The sequence below is a fragment of the Anastrepha ludens genome, chromosome 5 (assembly GCF_028408465.1).
Source record: "Anastrepha ludens isolate Willacy chromosome 5, idAnaLude1.1, whole genome shotgun sequence".
Lineage (NCBI taxonomy): Eukaryota > Metazoa > Arthropoda > Insecta > Diptera > Tephritidae > Anastrepha > Anastrepha ludens.
Window position 1 is genome coordinate 127,779,518 of NC_071501.1, and position 22,980 is coordinate 127,802,497.

Here is a 22,980-nt window from a genome sequence, read left to right on the forward strand (position 1 = left end):
CAAAACGGGGACCCGGGTAACCTTCGGATGTGTATGTACAATATGGGTATCAAATGGAAGCTGTTGGTGAATGCTTTAGTTCAGAGTATTTTTCATGCCGCTCCGTGACTAGGGTCTCGAGATAGAGACCAAAACGTGGACCCTAGAATGTGTTTGTACAATATGGATATCAAATTGAAGCTGTTGGTGAATGCTTTAGTACAGAGTATTTTTCATGCCGCTCCGTGACTGGGGTCTCGAGATATAGGTCAAAACGTGGACCCGGGTAACCTTTGGTTGTGTATGTACAATATGGGTATCAAATGAAAGCTGTTGATAAGTGCTTTAATACGGGGTAATTTTCATACCTATTGATGACTAGGGTCTGGAAATATATGCCAAAACGTGGACCCGCCGTGTCTTTGAACCGAATTAAACCAAACTTACACACATTGTTAAGGAGGTATTGAAGATGGTTTCCGTATAGTTTGGATACCTATTGGTAGATAGGGTCTCGAGATATAGGTCAAAACGTGGACCCGGGTAACCTTTGGATATGTATGTACAATATGGGTATCAAATGGAAGCTGTTGGTGAATGCTTTAGTTCAGAGTATTTTTCATGCCGCTCCGTGACTAGGGTCTCGAGATAGAGACCAACGCGTGGACCCTAGAATGTGTTTGTACAATATGGATATCAAATGGAAGCTGTTGGTGAATGTATTTTTCATGCCGCTCCGTGACTGGGGCTCGAGATATAGGTCAAAACGTGGACCCGGGTAACCTTTGGTTGTGTATGTACAATATGGGTATCAAATGAAAGCTGTTGATAAGTGCTTTAATACGGGGTAATTTTCATACCTATTGATGACTAGGGTCTGGAAATATATGCCAAAACGTGGACCCGCCGTGTCTTTGAACCGAATTAAACCAAACTTACACACATTGTTAAGGAGGTATTGAAGATGGTTTCCGTATAGTTTGGATACCTATTGGTAGATAGGGTCTCGAGATATAGGTCAAAACGTGGACCCGGGTAACCTTCGGATGTGTATGTACAATATGGGTATCAAATGGAAGCTGTTGGTGAATGCTTTAGTTCAGAGTATTTCCATCCGCTCCGTGACTAGGGTCTCGAGATAGAGACCAAAACGTGGACCATAGAATGTGTTTGTACAATATGGATATCAAATGAAAGCTGTTGATAAGTGCTTTAATACGGGATAATTTTCATACCTATTGATGACTAGGGTCTGGAAATATATGCCAAAACGTGGACCCGCCGTGTCTTTGAACCGAATTAAACCAAACTTACACACATTGTTAAGGAGGTATTGAAGATGGTTTCCGTATAGTTTGGATACCTATTGGTAGATAGGGTCTCGAGATATAGGTCAAAACGTGGACCCGGGTAACCTTTGGATGTGTATGTACAATATGGGTATCAAATGGAAGCTGTTGGTGAATGCTTTAGTCCAGAGTATTTTTCATGCCACTCCGTTACTAGGGTCTCGAGATAGAGACCAAAACGTGGACCCTAGAATGTGTTTGTACAATATGGATATCAAATTGAAGCTGTTGGTGAATGCCTTAGTACACAGTATTTTTCATGCCGTTCCGTGACTGGGGTCTCGAGATATAGGTCAAAACGTGGACCCGGGTAACCTTTGGTTGTGTATGTACAATATGGGTATCAAATGAAAGCTGTTGATAAGTGCTTTAATACGGGGTCATTTTCATACCTATTGATGACTAGGGTCTCGAAATATATGCCAAAACGTGGACCCGCCGTGTCTTTGAACCGAATTAAACCAAACTTAGGCACATTGTTAAGTAAGTATTGAAAATGGGTTTCGTAAAGTTTGGTTGTAAGGATATGTGTCAATATTTCTTTCTGATTTGGATGCCATAAGGAAAAAACGTAAGTGCAACATGTAAAAATTGTTTGTGAAGTTTTTTGGAGTGGATTTTGGAACAGTGAATAATTTCTTACGAAATTTGAGAATTTAATGTGAAATCCGAATGAAATTATGTGTTCGTGGAAAAAAAAATTTTTTTCGTTTTTTTTTTTTTGAAAAATATAAATGGATAATGGTTAAAAAAGCTCCAATGCTTAATAAAACATATAAATTGAAACGAAAAATTCATGGATGATCAGGAAAAAAGACATTGTTTATTCATATGCGTTGATTTGAAATTTAAAAACAATCTTCTTTTTTCCTGACTTTCAATTTATATCTTATATTTACTCAAAAACAAATAGAAAAACAAAACATATTGTTTATGCCAAAGCGCTTGAATAAAGAATAAAGAAATAAATAATATGAAAACCATATACAGTCGAACTTCCATATAGTGAATTCGCACGGGACCTGAAAATCACTTCACTATATAGAAACTTCATTATAGAGAAACATTGATTTTTTATGTAATTTTATTTAAAATAATCAGTGAGTTTGGTTTGAATTACAATCTTCCATTTTTCATTTTCAATAAAAGCTTCCAAATCATGTAGAGAGTTGAAAACATTAATCGGCACGTCACTCCTCATTTCCACAAAGGTTCTAATTACGCTAATGGATGAAGCAGCTTGTATCAACGTAGGTAATGCCTCCTCAGTTTCTGCCAATTCTTCAACGGTCAAATCGTGTTCATCGTTATCTGAAATAATATTTACATATTAAATTTTTGTTTGACTATAAAAAGATAAATGCTTACCAGGTTCAGCTGGAACTCCGCGACTTTCAAAAATGCTGCTGAGAATATCTTCTTCGGATGGGTTGTCCCAAGTCTGCACACCATTATCAACATTTACGTAGTCATCAAACGATGCTTCGATATTTGCTACTTTTTTAAATGAAGACTGTAAAGCAGCCAAATCTGATATTGAAAGAAGGTCCTCTTCATCCCAATGCTCAAATGTAATCTGCATGGCATCTTTTGAAAATCCAGCCTTTTTAAAACAGTTGGCAATTGTTTCTGGTTTAACATAGACATTCCATACATTGCTAAGATTTCGAACTGCTTGCAGCAAGTCTATGGCCATAACAGAATTTCCCTCATCCACTTGAGTCAATATATTCGTTAAAATTCGTTTTCTGTAATGTTGTTTCATGTTGTAGATAATGCCTTGGTCCATTGGTTGAAGTAACGAAGTCATGTTGGGAGGAAAATAAGCGAGATAAATGTTTCTCAACTTGTCTCTTACATCTTTAGGGTGGGCAGTACAGTTATCAACAAAAAACAAAACCTTTCTGTTTTGATCACAAAATTTTTTGTCGAGTTTTACAATCCATTTCGTAAAAATCTCACTGGTCATCCATGCTTTTTTGTTAAACTCATAATCGACACCTAAAGATTTTATTCCCTTGAAGCACCTCGGATTTTTGGCCTTTCCGATTACCAGCAATTTTAGCTTTACTGATCCAGTCATATTGCTTCCCACCAGGACAGTTATTCTCTCCTTGCTTTGCTTCCCACCAAAGCATTTTTCATTTTTGAATGCCAGTGTTTTAGTTGGCAAGCATTTGAAAAACAAAGCAGTCTCGTCGGCATTAAAAATGTCGTTAATGTTGTAATTTTCAATTAATTTCGGTAAGACGTTCGTTACCCATTCATCACGGTTTTCTATGTTGGCGTCAGCACTTTCCCCACATAATATCTTTTGAATAACGCCATGCCGAATTTTGAACTTGTCTAACCAACCTGTACTTGCCGCAAATTCGTGGTGTCCTAGTGCTTCCGCAAAATCTTTGGCCTTTTGCTTCAATAATGGTCCAGATAAAGGGAGATTCTTACCACGTGCAACGAGTAACCATTTCAGCATTGCTTCGTCAACATCCTCAAAATGACAAGGTCGAAGTCTTTTGCGTTTGGTATTTACTGCCAAATCCTCCGCATTTTTTAAAATCACTTCCTTATTTTTTAAAATATTTGATAAAGTGCAGGGAAGAGCTCCGAATTCATTGGGAATATCTTTTTTTTTTTCTTTCCTTCATTAACTTTGTTAATCATTAATAACTTTTTTTCAACCGAAATGCTGCTTCGATGCGTCATTTTAACTTCAATCACTGAATAAAACTGTAATAGCTCAGCTCTTTCTGTTTTAATTTTGGGATTCCCCTCATTACAGTTTGTCCACATCTAACTGTAATTTTTTGCAACAGAAAACTTTTGAAAAAATTCACTGTATGGAGACAAAAACTTAGGACGCTTGAATTTCCAGCTGTAAAATTTGTTCATTATATAGAAAACTTCACTATATAGAAATTCATTATAAGGAGACAAAAATACACCGAAAGTAGAACGAAAAAGCAGTGTCTTCGAAACCAGTTCATTATAAGGAGAGCTTCATTATATGGAAGTTCACTGTAGAGAAGTTCGACTGTATTTTCTGTTCTAAACCATATCTATTCTATTTTAGTGTGCCCAGCGAAGGGGGCCGGGTTTGCTAGTAGTACATAAATTCATACAGAAAACTTTACGTACCCCTCAAAAATAATGCGTTCAGAAGATAACACAGGCCGACAAAATTTAACCAACATTCAGACCCAGAAACCAGACTATATATTTCCGAAGGTCTATGATGCGCTGAATCCAAATCTGGCCTCAGAATTGCTCTATTAGTTTGAGTTTTCGAGATATCCTAACCTAAAAGTGCAAAAAACCCCATTTTTGCCCATATTTGAGGTTATGTAGCCTTGCAGATGTTTTCTTTCACCAAAATTAAAGGATGGCATCTTTAAATACAATCCTTCTTTTTTCAAATGGCGTTTTGTTTGCTCAAATATCATTTTTTTTCGCAGAGATATCGCATTTTGAAATTTTCATGTTTCGAAATTTTCCTACACCTGAAAATCGATTAAGATAACATAGACATGATATATTCGATTACTAATTTTCTTGAATTGAGTCTTATTTTTCTTAAAATTTTGTCTCACACCATAAGTGTGCTGACTCACCACATCCCTACACTATCTAACCTTTGGGTACCGAGTCACACACAGCCCTAACCCCTAGAAACCACCCCTATCATATCGCGAGCAGGCTAACCCACATAACCGCAAGCAGGCTTTCCCACAAACTCCAAATTTACATACTATTAATCCATATATTTCAGGCCCTCAAACCCAAGAAAATTAGTAAGCGACTATATCATGTCTATGTTATCTTAATCGATTTTCAGGTGTAGGAAAATTTCGAAACATGAAAATTTCAAAATGCGATATCTCTGCGAAAAAAAATGATATTTGAGCAAACAAAACGCCATTTGAAAAAAGAAGGATTGTATTTAAAGATGCCATCCTTTAATTTTGGTGAAAGAAAACATTTGCAAGGCTACATAACCTCAAATATGGGCAAAAATGGGGTTTTTTGTACTTTTAGGTTAGGATATCTCGAAAACTCAAACTAATAAATTAATTTTAGTTATCAATCCGAATTTTGCATGGACAGAGAAGCAGATATTAGTTTAAATTATTTCGGATACTTTTCCTTGTAGACTAGTGTAATTGGTCTTATTTAAAAACAACTCAGTACACCAACGAAATGCTAAAGAACACAAATATTTATTTCGAAAGTAAAATTTAAAGTTGAAATATGAAAAATGGAAATATTCAATTCACAGCACAGAAAAGTATACGTACTCGATAAAAGAAAAGATTGAAATCTAATTATAATAAATACAAATAGTTTAGTTAGTGTCTAGTTGGGCCCCCCTTTGCCTCTGCTTAAAGTTAATGGCAGTAACCGATTTTGCATGTGAAAAACTATTTTTTTGTGGTTTCGGTGTTATTTGGTTGTATTCACGGTTCGGACCATCCTTTATTTCTTGGTTTCTTTTGCGTATCCGGCGTTCTAATTCGTGCCATTAATGTTCTATAGGGTTGAGGTCCGGTGGTTATGGTGGCAAAAGGAAATGTTTTGCCACGTTATAAAGCCACCATTCCTTTAATATAGAGGATGTGTGCTTCGGATTTTGTTGGAAATAACCTCTGTCATGTTTCATAGTTGGGATACAGTTTTTCTGTTGAAGCGCTTCATTCACTTTGTGCCATATTTTCTGTTTACCACTATAACCGAATAAATTATATGCCTCTGCTCGGCTCACTTGACGAAAAATTTGCATGTGAAAGCAGCAACAAAGTTATCGAGCAAGATTCGCCGCAAGCGAGTATGGTTATACTTTATTAAACTGTTTTAACTCATTATAACGTAGTTCCTTCATCTATTCGCCACATGCTAACGCTTGGCCTTGTTATTATTATTATTATTATTACAAACTGAAGCTTATAATTAAAATTATAAGCCTAGTTAGGAAAGCTATGGCTGCTAAGGCCTTCAGCTTCTTCTTATGATGTAAAATTAGTGCTTAATTAATGCTTAATACTAAGTGCTTGTGCGTCGTTTAGAATTTCATTATAAATTAGGAGATATAATATATTTATTCGACATGTTTGTTTAAATTTCGCAATATAATTTTGATATTTTTAAGAAAGCTATAATTTTTTTAATATTATCGATTGTGGGGTTGAAAATACATTGAATGGGATCGGAGTTATGGAATATATTTTTTCTTAGTGAGTTGAAGGCATAACATTCGGACATAACGTGATTAATGGATATCGGGGTGGAGTTACAAAACTGACATGTTCTGGGGGTATTGCTGTCGATAAGGTGATTATGGGTTAATTTTGAATGGCTCAGACGTACTAGCGTGAGTTTAACAAGGTCCATTCTAGAAAGTGAAAGGTTAGCGTGTTTTAGGAGGTTGCTTAAACCAAGCTTTTTAACATTTTGCGCTTTGTACCAAGTTGAGCATTTTTGTCAAGTCTCAGATTTATATTGTTTTATGATTTTTTTCTTGAGAAATTCAGCTATATCATTAACATTTAGATTAGTAGTTGTTAATACAGGACCTATGGTGGCGTATTTAGCTGTGCTATCAGCAAATTCGTTACTCTTTATAAGGGCATGGCCCGGGGACCATATCAGTAAAATATTTAGGTATTTTGTTTGTAAAATACTACGGGTAGAACTGGGATAGTAATCATTGTTTTCGATAGTGGATATGGCATCGAGAGATGAAAGTGAATCGGAGCAAATTGCAAATTGCAAATTTACCTTTTTTATTTCTAATTATATTAACAGCCGACATGATAGCAATTAATTCAGCAGAGTAGACTGTACTGTATGCAGCTAGGTTGGATACTATTAAGTTTTCATTTTCGGTAGTTACGCCAAATCCGATCATATTATTGCTTTGGGAGCCGTCTGTGTATATGAAGGTGTAATCCCTGAGATCATTTTGTATGTGTGCAAGAGCTTGTTGATATATATGTTAGCTGGTGTTTCGAATTGTTTATACTTTCGGAGCTCAGAGTTAACTATTGCTTTCTGGAAACGCCATGGGGGGATGTGGGTTAGAATAGGTTTTAGTGGTAGATATGGAAGGTTAAGTTTTTTGCTGTTGAGGACTGCTCTTCTAACTGCTGAGGGGACTCTTTTAGATGGCCTATTTTTTTTTGTAGGTTTGAGCAATTTTGAAGAGAGGGGCATCATAGCTGTTCATAAGCACTTTATTTAATTTATTTGTGATATAGTCCCTTTTCGCTTCTATTGAGGGAATGTTAGCTTCAAAAAGCATATTATTAATCGGGGACGTTCTAAATGCTCCTAGTGCGGTTCTTATAGCCGCATTCAGAATAGTTCTTAACTTATTAAGAGCAGATTTAGGTGCGAAACCATATAGAAAGAGACCGAAATCAATTCTTGATATCAAGAGCGCTTTCGTTACTTGTATAGGACCCGCCATCTATCGTTACGGATTTGAACTAGGTATTATTTGAAGAATGGTAACACTTAGCTGTCATCTGATTTGACAGAAAATTAGTTTTATTCTTCCGCTGAACGAAAATGGTTGTGTATACGCTCAAAGAACGCTGGGAAATATTGCGACATTACTTTGAAAATCATGGTAATGTTGCAGAATGTGTACGAAAATTACGTACGGCAATGGGAAGAAGAAAAGCACCGAATGAAGCGTATGTGCGTTACTTTGCGAAAAAAGTAAGAGAAACTGGGTTGCTTATTGACAAACCAACGCGTGACCGACCAAAAACCGTGCGTACATCCGAAAATATTGCTGCTGTCAAAGACCAGTGTTATGCCAACAAACCAGCAACAATTGATGCACTGAAGACCAACATACGCGATGTCATAGCTGAAATACAGCCGCATAAAATCGAAAATGTGTTGAAAAATTGGATCGATCGTATGGGATGGTGCATGGCTAGCCGAGGCAGCCATATGAATGAAGTTGTGTTCCATCATTAACCGGAAGGTTTGTACTTCAAAATAAAAAAAACAGTTTGGAAAAATATTGAGTAGTTTCTTTTTTATAGCATTTTTAATTCCGTAAAGTTATATGGCGGACCCTGTATAAGTGTTACTGAGTTGCAATTGAATTTGTAGCTAGAGAGGCACTTGATGATATTAAGGCGCTGTGAAAGGTCTTGTTGTAGAAGTGCTATGTGTGAATTCCAATTATAGTGGTTGTTAAAAGTGACTCCTGTATTCTTAAAGTATCTATTTTGTTTATTTGGTTGTTGTTGCAGTGGACAGAGGGCGAGCACTCTTTTTTACGGCATATATGTAAGTGTTTCCATTTTTGTACCGAGAGTGAAGCACCAGAGTAGTTACACCAGGAGTTAATGTTCCAAATAAATTATTTAGATTAATTCTAACATTTTTATCCTTTTTTTGTTTCACTAAAAGATTGAAATCATCTGCGTAAGCGCAGAAAGAGACTTCTTTATAAAAGGAAATTGTGGCACAAAGCTTGTTGTATGCTATTAGGAATATAATTATTGAAAGGGGTGAGCCTTGCGGTATTCCGTTTTGAAGTGGATAAGTTTAGGAAAGGACATTGTCTAATCTGACTTTAATTTTCCTATGGGTCATAAAGTTTCTTATATAGTTGCAAATTCGCGGCCCGAGTTTCCACTGGAGCAGTTGATCTATTATAGCGTGAACTCCAATTTTATCAAATGCTTTTGCGAAGTCGAGTGTATTTACTCTCATCACTTAACAACATTCGCCAAAAATTAGTCGATTTGTCAGCGTACTGTAATGCGAATTCCAGCCATTTTTTTCTTAATTTCGTTTATAAATGGCTTTCTCGGCACTTGGCTTTTATACTCGTTTTCTCTCGAAAAACTTTTATATTTTGGCATGAGCATTAATATTGTGGCCGGTTTTCAATGTATTCCGAATATCTACGGCTGTTGTTTTCGGATTCCACAACATTTTTGGTGTCTCAAAAAAGTTTTTGTTTTTGATATTGTTTGCATTGTTGACTTAGCACGGCCAAAAGCTTTAGCGATAGAATTCATATAATGCCCTTCTTTTCTTAATCTTATTATTTGCTCTCGCACTTCACCGCGACTTTCCTTCGTTTTCATATGCGTTTCATATGAAAGTACGAAGCGTACGCGAGACTAACGGGACAATTTGCTGCTTATTTTAACAGATATTTCGTTTCAAATATAAATACAAAGATATCATCGATTAGAAATAAGCAGTTTGTCTATAACTACATTTTTATGGAGGCACGTATAGTTTTCTGTGTGACTGTATATATAGGACATGATGGAATAAAAAGATTATGTCGTTGCGCAGTAACGACTTTGAAGTTTGACAAAATGATATTTTAATGTTTTTATTAGGAGATGTAAACAAGAGGTGGCCGCCAAATGAGTTGGTGCGTTACTACCATACAGAAGACATAGGTTAGAATCTCCATGAAACCCCAAAATGTCGAAAAAAATGTTCTAATAAAAAAAATCTCGTCTTAAAAAAATTCGGAGTTGGCTTAAAATTGTAGGTCCCTCCATTTGCTGAGCAACATGAAGGCGCACGCCACAAATGGGAAGAGGAGCTCGGCCAAACACCCAAAAAGGGTGTAAGCGCCAATTATATATATATAGCTGGAGGCCAAAGAGAGGTGAGAACCTGGTTCGTGTCCAGAAATAGACCAAGAAGGTGTTAACATCAGTATTTTGGGATGCGAAAGGAATTTAGGATATGGATTACTTGCAAACTGGTAAAACAATATATTTTGAATATTACTGTAACCTTTTAGCTCAAGCAAAAAATTCGCAAAAAAGACCCACTTTGCAAACGAAAGCAATTTTTCTTCATCAGGACAATGTACCGTGTCAAAAGAGCATTTTGACAATGGCTGAAATCTATGAATTCGTAAAACGTATTGGACGACCTAGTATATTATATTTGAACTATACTTTCTAAAAAACTCGCAAAAAATTGGCAATAAGTTAAATATATTGTTAACAAAATTTTAAAAATTATAAAATAAAATATAAAAAAAAAATAAATTATAAAAACTAAACTTTCTTAAATCTATTTTCATTTGACACGTTTATTTTAATATTTGATTGAACTTATTACTTTAATTTATTTTAACTTCTTAATGGGATTTAACTCTTAGCAGTCAGGCGAATTTATTACAAGTGATGCTATCCGACATGAGCAATGAATTAATTAACAAATATGTTTTAACAACTTAAACAAGTCCTAAGTATAAGGACTGTGAACTGACTTTTAATGCAATATCAAGTGTAATCCAAAAAATTTTTTGCGCTGCATTAAACTAAGAAAAAGTTTAAATATCTCCAATATTGTTTTTTTCTCCTCAAAATTTGTGGTTAATGATGATTTTCCTGATAATATGTGAATTTTCTTCCTCAAATTCTGGTGTTTTAAATTCTAGTATTTTCTGCTTTGTGTTAGAAATTGACATCAATCACTGCAACCTTCGAAAGTGGGAATAAAAGTGATAAGGTACTTAATTTGTTTGAATCAACATGATTTTGTCACAGGTAGGCCTACGCTAATTAGTCTGGCAGCTTTTTCTGATGATTGCTTTTAGTTAATCTAAAATGGCTATAAAGTCTTTACTATTTAAGAATGATAGAATACAAGATGGCGTCCATCAGAGACGCGCGAACAAGAATACAAGAAAAAGAAGAAATTACACAAACAACACACGAATGAATTGCGCAAATGTGACGTCCAATACACGCGATTTCGTCAGATTCACTGACGGCAAAGTAGCGGTACTACGAACAGCACCGCCCTATAATTCTCTCCAGTCTGGTTACTATCTATACGAACTTTTCTAAAGCATAGTAGCTCGCAAAAAAATGTACTTGCTAAGGATGCTGAATTTGGGTTTCATTCTGTCTTCTTTCAATGGCAGTATTTTGTGTCCATTATTTTTATGTATGAATATCATCGAAGCTTATATATAATCTGCTAAGTCAATTCACGCTGATGATTTAAATATTTACTCTGTTATTAAACGCTTTGATGATTCCCTTGTTCTTCAGGCTGAACTTATTAAGCTATGCTCTTGGAATGAACCATCAAATAATATTCACTAAACTCCAAAATGAAAACAAAAGTTAGTACAACAATATTTTTATATAATTCTTAAATAGCCAATTTTTTGCCGTTACAGATTTCAAGCTGGTTCTATTTATACATATATCGGTGAAGTCTGTGTATCTATTAATCCATACCGCCAGATGAATATTTACGGCCCCGATACGATTAAGATATATAAAGGCCGGGAACTGTTTGAGAATCCGCCACACATTTTCGCTATAGCCGATGCAGCATACAAAATTTTAAAACAAAGACATCAAGACACTTGTATCTTGATATCGGGAGAGTCCGGTGCGGGTAAAACTGAAGCGTCAAAAATTATTATGAAATATATTGCGGCCGTTACAAATATCCATGGTCAGAACGAGATCGAGAGGCAAGTATATTAATTTTATGGTACTGAAGCAAACATAAATATTCAGACTTTATTAAAAGTAAAAATGTTTAGGGTGAAGAACGTGCTAATACAAAGCAATTCAATCCTGGAAACATTTGGAAATGCAAAAACGAATCGGAATGACAATTCAAGTCGATTTGGAAAATACATGGACATTGAGTTCGACTATAAAGGGGATCCAGTAGGCGGCATTATCACTAATTATTTGTTGGAAAAATCCCGTGTTGTGCAACAACAAGCGGGTGAGAGAAATTTTCACAGTTTCTACCAGGTAAGAAAAAACAAATTAGAGTTTATGTCGATGCAAAATGTTCATTTCCCTATTCGAAACTTGCAAAAAAGAAGTGAAGAATAGTCATATTTGCATGATACCTAAATTGCAAATACATGGATGTTCCGAAATTCATATGAAGTACTTTCCCAGTGAAATTAAAAGAATATATTCTTGTAACTCTAACTTATGGAATGTATTTAGTCGAAGTAAGCAAAACTAAGCGTTCCCACACGGTTCTACGTAACCGGAACGACCCGGATTTATATCCAGCGAAGGACTGTCACTTCAGCAGCGTGTCCTGTATATGTATGGGGAATATTTCTGCTACAACAACAACAACTATCTCTAACCTAAAACAATCCGGTACATTTTTTCTAATACCTGTAAATAAATAAATGAAATTTCTCGTTGAAATTTCTTCATATGAATTTCGCGATAGGCCTGATAGTCAAACGCTTTTCTCATTTCGTTATAGCTTCTGCGAGGTGCTAGCGATAATGAATTGCGGCAATTTGATCTCGTCAAAGATCCCACCAGATACCATTATATGAATCAAGGCAGTATCGACGAACTCTCTGAAAAAGCAGACTACAAAGGCACAAATAATGCTTTCAAGACGCTTGGATTCTCTACTGAAGAAGTGCAAACTATTTGGCGTACTATTGCAGCTGTTCTTCATTTGGGCAACATTGAATTCCAATGTATGCACTGGTGTGAAAAATTTAAAAAAGAACACTTTAAACTCGAACCTTTCCTTAAATTTTGTTTTATTTTTAGCGATTGAAGATGATCTGGTTATCAGTAACAAATCGCATTTACAATCTGCAGCTAAGTTATTGCAAGTGACAGAGAACGAGTTGTCTAATTCTTTGACAACTCGAGTTATTGCTGCTGGCGGAACCGTTATGCAAAAGGAGCATAATGACACCCAAGCTGAGTATGGCAAGGATGCCTTGGCTAAAGCCATTTATGATCGTCTATTTACTTGGATCATAGAACGCATAAATCGTGCAATTTTGTTTCGCGGTTCGAAGACTCAGGCGCGCTTCAACTCAGTGATTGGCGTTTTAGACATTTATGGATTTGAAATTTTTGACAGCAATAGCTTTGAGCAATTTTGTATAAATTATTGCAATGAAAAGTTACAACAGTTGTTTATTGGTAAGTATTGGAAGCAAAAGAACATGACAGCATTTTAGTATTTCTTCGGTTTATTATTTATTTATTAGAGCTGGTATTAAAACAGGAGCAGGAAGAGTATCAACGAGAAGGAATTGAATGGACCAATATCGTCTATTTCAATAATAAGGTAAAGTAAATTGCATTATATTGAGATTTCCTTTAACTTCAGATTTGATATCGACATTAAAGATACATATAGCAGACTTCAATTGTTTCAAATTGATTTATCAATAGCATAGCAGATTGATTAATAAAATATGTATATAAAAAATAATTGGAAGATCTTTTAAAACTTAAACTAGTGACAATAGAAAGAAAAATGAAATATTCATGTGGCTGTTGAAATAGGTACGAAAAAGAAACAGATATTGTATAAAAATAATTTAGTGATTTTATTGAAAATGCTGTTTAAATTATCGGATTTTAATCAATAAACACTGGGTCCACCATGGTTGTCAATGACTTTTTGTATTCGATTTAACATAGAATTCAATATCCTGCGGCAGGTTTGTGTGGGAGAGGAAAGTTTTCGATGAGGTTTAGGTCGGGTGACTGGCCTGACCAATGCATAGAATTTGAATTGAATTTGAAAGGTCGAGCCAAGGAGCACCAAGAGATTTTGTGGCTCCTAAAACACTCAGGCTAAAGAGCCCATTGTATTTAAAGCTCTGGAAAGGGGGTAGATAGTCAAGGAGGGAGGCAGAAAAGTATCAGAGAAAAAGATAGGAAAGAATAGAGACATATATTAGATAGAGATAGTTAGTCCTGTGAGAATTTTCCAGATTCTATGGCAAATCTGTAAATATCCTCCAGTTTTAGAGAACGAATATTACTCATTCTCATGACATCGGAACCCAATACTCGTAGTCGCGCTCTAGCAAAGGCAGGACACTCACAGAGAAAGTGCTCAGTGCTATCCGCCTCCTCCAAGCATGACAGGCATACCGGGTCCTCGATGATTCCAATGGTGGTCATATGCTGACCCCATGGGTTGTGTCCTGTAATGATGCCGACCATCAACCGAATGTCTTTCCTTCTAAGTTTTAGTAGAAAGTTTGACAGTTTTCTGTTCGGACTTGTCACAAAACACTTTGCAGTTCTGCAGCGTTCCAGACCGGACCATCGCTCTTTATGTAGATTGCCTACATAATCGTTGATCCAATTCTTGATTCCTGCGGGACTGATTTCGATTATTGGCTCTGGCCCCTGTGGGGGCACCGCTGATCCACGGTTGGCCAATTCGTCAGAAATTTCGTTTCCTTGAACACCGGAGTGTCCCGGAACCCATATAAGTACAAGCCTGTTTTGTCTTGCGACAGAATTAAGCTTCTTCTTACATTCTTGAACAATCTTTGAGGTTTGCTTCGCGTTCTCCAGGGCCTTCAATGCAGCCTGACCGTCACTGAAGACTCCAATCTGTTTCCCGCTCCATCTCCTCTCGATTATCCATTCGGCTACTTTTAGGATGGCAAAGACTTCTTTTTGGAAAACAGTTGCCATTCCCCTCATAGCATAGTGATACTTATTACTATCGTTTAAGTATCATCCGGCTCCAGACCCTATTTCAGTCTTGGACCCATCGGTAAAGAAAATATCCGTCAAACCTCCCTGCATGCATTCTGGATTGCTCCATTGCTCACGCAATGGAAATCTGACATCAAATTTCCTTCCACATGAAACTGTGGGTATCAGGTGCCAAAAACAGTGGATACTGCTCCGACAGCAACTTAAAGATTTCTCTGTGTCCCGAAGTTCCATCTTCGTGCCAGAAACCATATTTATGGAGTCTACACATTGTTTTTATTGCTTCCTGTTGTATCTTAAGATCCAGGGGGAGCAAATCAATCATAGCATTTAGGGCATCACCAGAGGTTGTACTCGTGGCACCCGTGATGCATAAACATACACTTCTTTGCAGCCTGTATAGTTCCCGGATTGTGGACTTAACCATGCTCCGTCCACCAGACCACAGAAGCGTAAGTGATGATTGGTCTGATAAGTGCTGTGTATATCCATAGGACCACAGCAGGTTTCAGACCCCAAGTTTTGCCAAAGGCTCTACGGCATTGCTGAAAAATCTTCAATGCACGATTCACCTTCAGTGAAACGTGTGTCTCCCAAGTCAGCTTCTTATCCAAGATTACTCCTAGATATTTAACTTCGTTGGAAAGACCAAGTGTCACACCTTTCAGTGTTGGAAGACTAAGTCTATCCAATTTCCGTTTTCTCGTAAACAAGATTATGGTTGTTTTGTTCGGGTTAACGGAAAGACCTTGTCTCATGCACCAGTCATCGATTTTGTCAAGGATCCTCTGCACTTTCGTGCAAAGCCTCCTTAAGGATTTATCTGATGTTAGCGCACAGACGTCGTCCGCATATGCTTGGACATGAAAACCGAGTTCCTGCATCTCCACTAATAGAGAGTCTACGACAAAACACCACAGCAGCGGAGAAAGAACACCCCCTTGGGAACACCCTTGCTAGGCCCTGACTGTGATTTGTTCGTCACTGCTCCCACCAGCGGTTAACAGCCTCTCAGAGAGCATGGAATATATCCATTTTATAATGGTTTGATTAACTCCGTGTCGTTCGGCAGAAGAACATATCGAGCCGAAAGTGGCTTTATCAAAAGCCCCCTCAATGTCCACGAACACGCCCATTGTGTATTCGTCAGCTTCCAGCCCGGCTTCAATCTTGCTAACAAGATCGTGTAAGGCTGATTCACATGATTTTCCACTCTGGTAAGCGTGTTGATTTCTACTAAGTGGACTTCTCGGCAATACCCCCACTCGAATATGTTTCTCCACCACTCGCTCCAGACTTTTCAACATGAACAATGTGAAACTGATTGGTCTAAAACTTTTTGCTAGAGAATAGTCATCTTTTCCTGGTTTTGGAATAAATACTATTCTTACGCGTCGCCATTGGGATGGTATATAACCAAATGCAAGACAGGCTGTGAAGATCCTTTTCAGGGCCTCAATCAGCCTGTCTCCTCCTTTTTTGGTCATTGCTGGATATATTCCGTCAGGTCCAGGGGACTTAAAGTTCTCAAAGGAAGATAAGGAAAACCTTATCGATTCCCTTGTCACTATCCGACTAGCAATATACCAGCTGTACCTAGAGGTTCCACCGTTGCTACCGTTATTGTTCATGCCACTCTCAACTTCAGAGAGAGTTCTACTACCCGGAAAATGAGTTTCGAGTAGAGCATTAAACGTTCCCGATTTGGAAATGGTGTATGAACCATCAGGTTTTCGAATGGAATCCAGCCTTACTGAGCGGTCTAAATGAAGGACCTTACAAAGTCTCGCTGTTTCCCTCATTTCTTCGACGTTACTGCAGAAATTTCTATAGGATTCTAGATTGGCTTGCCGTACTTTTTTCTTATATTCTCTCTGTGTAAGCCGATGATTAGCCCAGTCCTCTTCTGTTTTGGTCTTCAAGGCCTTATTAAGAAGTTTCCTGGACCGTACACGAAGCTTCGACAGTTCAAGGTTCCACCAAGGAACCGCTTTCCCCTGTCTGCTTTGCCTGAGTGGACACAGTTCCTCAAAGCAATTGATTAAAGTACCTTCTAATTTCTTAGTAGCATCTTCAATCATTTCTGCTGATTTGAGTGTTTTCAGGCCTGGTAATCGCTCTGTTACAAGCTCACCATACCTGTCCCAGTCCACATTTCGAGGATTCCTACCGGAAGGTATTGATATTGTGTCAATTCCCAGTCGGAATTCGATAAGGCGATGATCAGAAAGAGAGTCCTCTTCCAAAACTCGCCATCGGTTGATTTGATTTCCAACTGACCTATTGGTAAGTGTTAAATCCATCACCTCTTGTCTCCTTCTGTTCACAAAAGTTGGTTTGTTATCAGTGTTTTGAATGACCAAATCGGATGACAGGATAAAATCCAGTAACTTGAGACCTCTGGGGTTGCATTTACTGCTTCCCCACACAATGTTCTGTAAATTTGCATCACAGCCCACTATTAGCCCCAGATTATTGGATTCTGCGTACTTGACCGAAACTACGATAGCTTCGACACTGTTCCCACTTCTCGCGGTCTCACATTCCCTTCACAATGAAGTAGTTGTCCCCACGGCATAGCACCTAGACCACAGATACGCTTGTGACATACCCATGGTTCTTGTATAAGTATTATGTGTGGGTTTGTTTGCAGTTTTGCATGCCTACGGCACAAGAGAGCCGTAGACGCTTTGCTATGCTGCAGATTTATCTGTGTAAATATTACTTCAGTCATGAGACTGAGTATATTTACGTTTTGTCCTCCACCTTATCCTGGACACGGAAGTGGATCCGCCCCAGATGTAGGTGAGGACGGCACCCGTACTTCGACTTAAAAACCTTGAGGGACTCAAGATCGATACCCAGTACCAGGTGGGAACCCGCCTCCGAAGTGGTAGCGGATTTCTGCCTGATGCACGAGTATACTCTCCAGAGAGTCGTGTCAAGATCCTTATTCTGAACACTGATGCGTTTGAGGAGTTCTGCTGAATTACAGGAAGGACCCGGAATCCAGACACTCGCTCGTACCAGCCTTTCTTTGCTACTCTCAACAAGAATAAACTTGCTGTTTTCGCAGGCTGGAATCTTTGCTATCGCTTTTTCGAGCCATTCTCGGGAAAAAGCATTGGAACAGTGCACCTTTACGATGCCGTCCACCACGCTTTTCCCCTCGAAAGTCGGCGCGTCTTTCGACTCACCGATAGCTTTCCAAAGATAGCTGTCAAGATAGTCTTGTTGCCCTTTGGACAGTATACCATCTTGTTTGTCGGTATGTATCTCCACCGTCATTGCCTTTGCTGCCATTCTCGCGAATGATTCGCCAGACGTTGACGGAAGAGTGTCATTCGACATTTGAGGTCCCTTAGCCTCTGCCTTGTCAGGCAAAGGTTTATCTGCCTTGGATTGGGTCGAGGATGCAGGCATTTCCGAATTCCGTTTCTCGACTTTCCTCTTCTTTGCCTTTCTCCTCTTCCCGTTTCGTTTCCGGAAGAGCGCAGCGCTACAGAGGAATCCTCTGTTCTGCCACGCTTTCCCGTTTCCGTTACAGGTGTCGAAGTTGACGGAGCTTGAGTGCTTGCCTTAGCTAGTGCTTCGGCTTGCCTCGCCTTCTGTCTTCTTCGTTTGATCTGCCTTGCGGTTAGACCAACACCTGCGTTCGACTCTCCAATAACTTCGGTCTTTTTACCGGTACTTACCTGATTCACACCAGGTTTAACCGTTGTCAAAGACTTACTCGGTACCAGAGATCCGTCTGAGTCTACTGAGAGATGGTTCGCCATCTCCACATCCTCCACAACTTGTTCAGTTGCTTCAGATCGTTTCGACGACGGTATATCGCTAACACTCACTCGGCTCTCCATTGGCATAGCCAATGTGCCATGTTTCACCACTAGTAGTGCGCTTCCTCCGGAACCCTGGGTGTCAGTTCCGGTCATAGGGGAATGTGGGGTTCGGGCCTGCACATCCGATGCCCGAGCCGTCGACTGCTCGACGGGAGGATTTTCCGAAAGTGGGTTACCTCGTGCAGAGAGATCCTTTGTTAACCTCCACATTGCGATGAAATGCATTTTATACCTCCTGTCAGGTTGTCGGTACGGTACTCTCCACATAGTACTTGGGTGGCCACCAATTCCGCCGTTCCGCGGATGTGTGGATACCCAATTCCTATATGGAGCTGCCCTCTTAGTTCGTGGTAAGTTAATCTCCATAGCATGGGGTTAACTCGCCACTTAAGCCTCATCCCCGCGGCAAGGAGACCGACATGACAAGGGACCAATGCATAACTTTAACATTATTTTGCAAACATTGAGTGGAGTTTTGGTCCTTATCTTGAATACCAATCCACCGAAGTGACAAATTCTCTTCAGAAAATGGTAGAATTACTTCGTCAAGTATGTCTTTGTAAATAAGAGTGTCTATTTTACTGGTTATGAATTGAATAGGCCTTACTCCATACCAAGAGAGCAACCCCAAATCTTTATGTTGCCGCCACCGTGCTTGACTGTTCATTTTTGTTTCATTACTCCAAAGTGTGTTATACCATTTTTCCATACCCACTAGTCCACACCATGGCTTATGCTTGTGAACAATACTTTTCCTCTTTCTTAAATGTGTTTGTTTCAACAGAGGATCCTTACGAGCTATTCTGCCTGACAGGTTCGTGTTGTACCCCTCAGTTTTCGCTGACGTTGTTGATTTCAGCTGCAATAGGATTTGATGACTTAAAAGGATCCCTCTTAGCAAGAGTCCCAATAAAATTATCAGTAGTGCAATCGTTTTCTTTTTGCCCACACGTCGTTTTTTTGAATTTTTTGGGCTTAAGGGACTTACAACAAAATGTTTGGACCATCCAAGTGACTCAGTGATACATTTGTGCGATTTTTTTTTTTCGAAGATTTACAATAAACCTTCGCTCCTGAAATATGCAACGCTACGTCCAACCCATTTTCGAAAGAAACTCATATTAATTATTAGTTATTAAATGAATTATCTATCGGTACTTACGTTACATTCAATATTTTTCACTTAATTCGTTTTAGTAGCCACGCAAAATTAAAGCAGAAAATTTCTGTGAAGGTTTTAAATTTTTTTCATATATAATAATTTTGGCAATCTAACATAATGGAATTAGATATGTAGACAGTCTGTGGTTGTTGTAGTAGCATAAACATTCCCCATACATGTAGTCGAATATGTGAAACCCCTATATGTGAATATATGAATATATTATAAATGCAATGCAGTTTGTTAGAACCGAATTAGTCAAATAGTCAGAATATGTACACATACTTACGTATATAGGGTATATGAACAACCAGTACCCGCACACCTTTCCGATGCTAATTACTCGAAGGTATTCGAACGTTAACTCGAGTATAAAGAGTTTTTTTGAGTAATTCGAGCGATGCTTGTTTTGATTATTCTGTCTTTTCGCCACCAGTTTTTTAAGTTTTAAAAATTACTAGCACACAGTGCTAAAATGCTGGATAGTCGAAGAAATGCTGACAAATAATTTTGACAATTTTTGTTTAGTTGCTCAAATTTTTCAGAAGCCCGAAAATCTCGAATAAATACCAGCTCTGTCCAATACCCTGATAACTAGAGCTTTAGCTTTTCAACTTAAAAATTCTCAAAGGCAAATTTCTTATTTGAGAGAAATTCAATCAGCTTCTATTTTTTCTCCCAATTTCTCCTTCTTGCCGGTTTTTTTGGACCACACGAACACAACTGAAACAAGGAAAAATATATAGATATGAAGTTTAATTGCATATATATGTAGGCCACACTTTCCTATAATTATTGTAATTCAACCTCCATAACATAATAGCTGTCTTTTTCTCTGATGTGATTGTACGAACTGATACATTTTACTAATATTTGCAATTTTGTTTAAATCAGATTATCTGCGATCTAATCGAACAACCGCATAAGGGTTTGATTGCTATTATGGATGAAGCTTGCCTCTCGGTAGGTAAAATCAACGATGAAACACTACTAGATGCTATGGATAAAAATCTTAGTGCCCATCCGCATTACAGCAGTCGCCAATTGAAACCAATGGATAAAGAACTAAAACATCGAGAGGATTTTCGAATCACACATTACGCGGGTGATGTTATTTACAACATCAGTGGATTCATTGAAAAGAATAAGGACACTTTGTATCAGGATTTCAAGCGACTTTTATATCACTCTAAAAATGCCAACTTGAGTAAAATGTGGCCCGAAGGTGCCCAGGATATTAAGAAGACTACCAAACGTCCTCTTACCGCTGGAACGCTTTTTCAACGCTCCATGATAGATTTGGTAAACACGCTTTTAAAAAAGGAACCATTTTACGTCCGCTGCATTAAACCTAACGATATAAAGAGTGCAACTGTGTTCGACGATGAGCGTGTACAGCATCAGGTTCGCTATCTTGGTCTGCTGGAGAACGTGCGAGTCCGTCGAGCTGGGTTTGTACACCGTCAACGATACGATAAATTTTTATTACGTTACAAAATGATTTCTCAGTATACATGGCCTAATTTTCGCGGAGGCAGCGATCGCGATGGCGTGCGAGTTCTAATTGAAGAAAAAGGATTCGCCAATGATGTGAAATATGGTCATACAAAGGTGTTCATACGCTCACCTAAAACATTGTTCACATTAGAGCGGCAGCGAAATGAAATGATTCCTCATATAGTTACCTTGTTACAAAAGCAGGTTCGTGGTTGGATAGCACGGCGTAATTACAAGAAAATGAAGGCCGCGCTCGCCATAATGCGTGCTTATAAAACGTATAAATTACGCTTTTACGTACATGACCTAGCTCAACGATTCCGTAACGTCAAGAATACAAGGGACTATGGTAGAAGCATCCAATGGCCAAAACCACCATTTGCCGGACGACAAGTAGAACCTCAATTACGACGTATTTTTAACAATTGGCGAGCTTATATGATACTCCGAAAATATCCACGATCTAAGTGGCCCCAACTACGTTTGCAGATCATTGCTGCGACAGCGATAAAGGGCCGTCGGCCATATTGGGGGCAGCAACGTAAATGGCTTGGTGACTATTTAGCTAATTCGCAAGAAAATTCAGGCTATCAAGCTTATACCATCAACACAAGGAATTTAAAGAACAGCGAGGCATATAATGCGGTTATCTTTTCCTCTTTTGCAAAGAAATACAACAAGCATAATAAATCTGCTGATCGCGCCTTTATCGTAACGGATACGGCTATCTACAAACTAGATGGAGCCAAACACAAATTTAAAAACATGAATCGCTCTATATCTATCAAAGACGTAAGTCAATATTTCAACATACACGCGTATTTATTTATTTATAGTATTAATGACTTTTAATATGTTAGTTAAATTTTGTCTAATTTTTATTCATCTATCCATATTGTAAATAAACAAAATTCTTTAGAGGTGTGTAACTAGGCCGGGTCGGTCGCTATACAAAAAAAAAGAGGAAAAGTCCACCTCTGTATTTAATGCTTATGTTGAGAGGATTTCGGCAAATTTGTTTGTAATGGTTTTGCTAAATTCATAAAAAAAATTATGACAATTATAAGTTTTACAAACTCATAGGGAACAATTAACCTTAAAACGCGCGATTTTACCTTTTTTGTTGTATTCATAGCACGCTATTAATAATAGAAAAGTCGTTTAACTATTTTTGGAGTATCATTTAGGTGGGCATTGCATTTTAGCAGAAAATATGCCTCTCACAAACAAACTAAACAGACGGGTGTACCAACATAAAAAAATAATAATAGAAAGTCGAATGTACGTATGTAGCCCGCGAAATTTTAAACCTTCACCTTATTTTTTGAACACACCACGTACTATATTCTGTTGCACAATAGAAGTATTGAATGCTCTCAATAAAATTAGACAAAGAAATCATTCTAAAATGGAGCGATAAAAAGCATCGGTCGTTTGTATTTCTAAACCGTAATAAATATAAATTTCATACTCGCGAAACTGATTTGATAACTGGTGATTTGGGCATATCCATCTACTATGGCTAAGAAATAAAAAGGCTGGTGCCTAGCATCCGGTTGCAGAGGAACCCGCATTAGGCTTGCACTTTTAATTTTATTTTTTATTTGCTATTCGTCCTTAAACCATTTTTAAGGCGAGATTCTTCAAAACAGAATGTG

General features: G+C 38.0%; 2 protein-coding genes across 6 annotated transcripts in view; one reads left to right on the forward strand and one right to left on the reverse strand.

Moving 5' to 3' along the window:
* LOC128865025 (unconventional myosin ID) overlaps window positions 1–22,980 on the forward strand; it is a 42,394-nt gene that overhangs the window by 16,004 nt on the left and 3,410 nt on the right. For 4 of the 5 annotated variants that reach the window (XM_054104893.1, XM_054104890.1, XM_054104891.1 and 1 more), the window contains exons 3-8: window positions 11,518–11,820; window positions 11,893–12,112; window positions 12,591–12,816; window positions 12,893–13,276; window positions 13,345–13,424; window positions 20,720–22,114. In XM_054104893.1, the coding sequence (XP_053960868.1) occupies window positions 11,518–11,820; window positions 11,893–12,112; window positions 12,591–12,816; window positions 12,893–13,276; window positions 13,345–13,424; window positions 20,720–22,114 (2,608 nt within the window). Of the gene's footprint in view, window positions 1–11,386; window positions 11,461–11,517; window positions 11,821–11,892; window positions 12,113–12,590; window positions 12,817–12,892; window positions 13,277–13,344; window positions 13,425–20,719; window positions 22,115–22,980 lie in introns of all 5 variants that reach the window. The other variant, XM_054104894.1, reaches the window with a different exon arrangement.
* LOC128865027 (tigger transposable element-derived protein 6-like) lies at window positions 2,406–3,133 on the reverse strand. The gene is made up of 2 exons (XM_054104896.1): window positions 2,697–3,133; window positions 2,406–2,639 (listed from the first exon to the last, which is right to left on the reverse strand). Exons 1-2 carry the CDS (start codon window positions 3,115–3,117, stop codon window positions 2,413–2,415), a joined length of 648 nt encoding a protein of 215 aa, XP_053960871.1. The 5' UTR covers window positions 3,118–3,133; the 3' UTR covers window positions 2,406–2,412.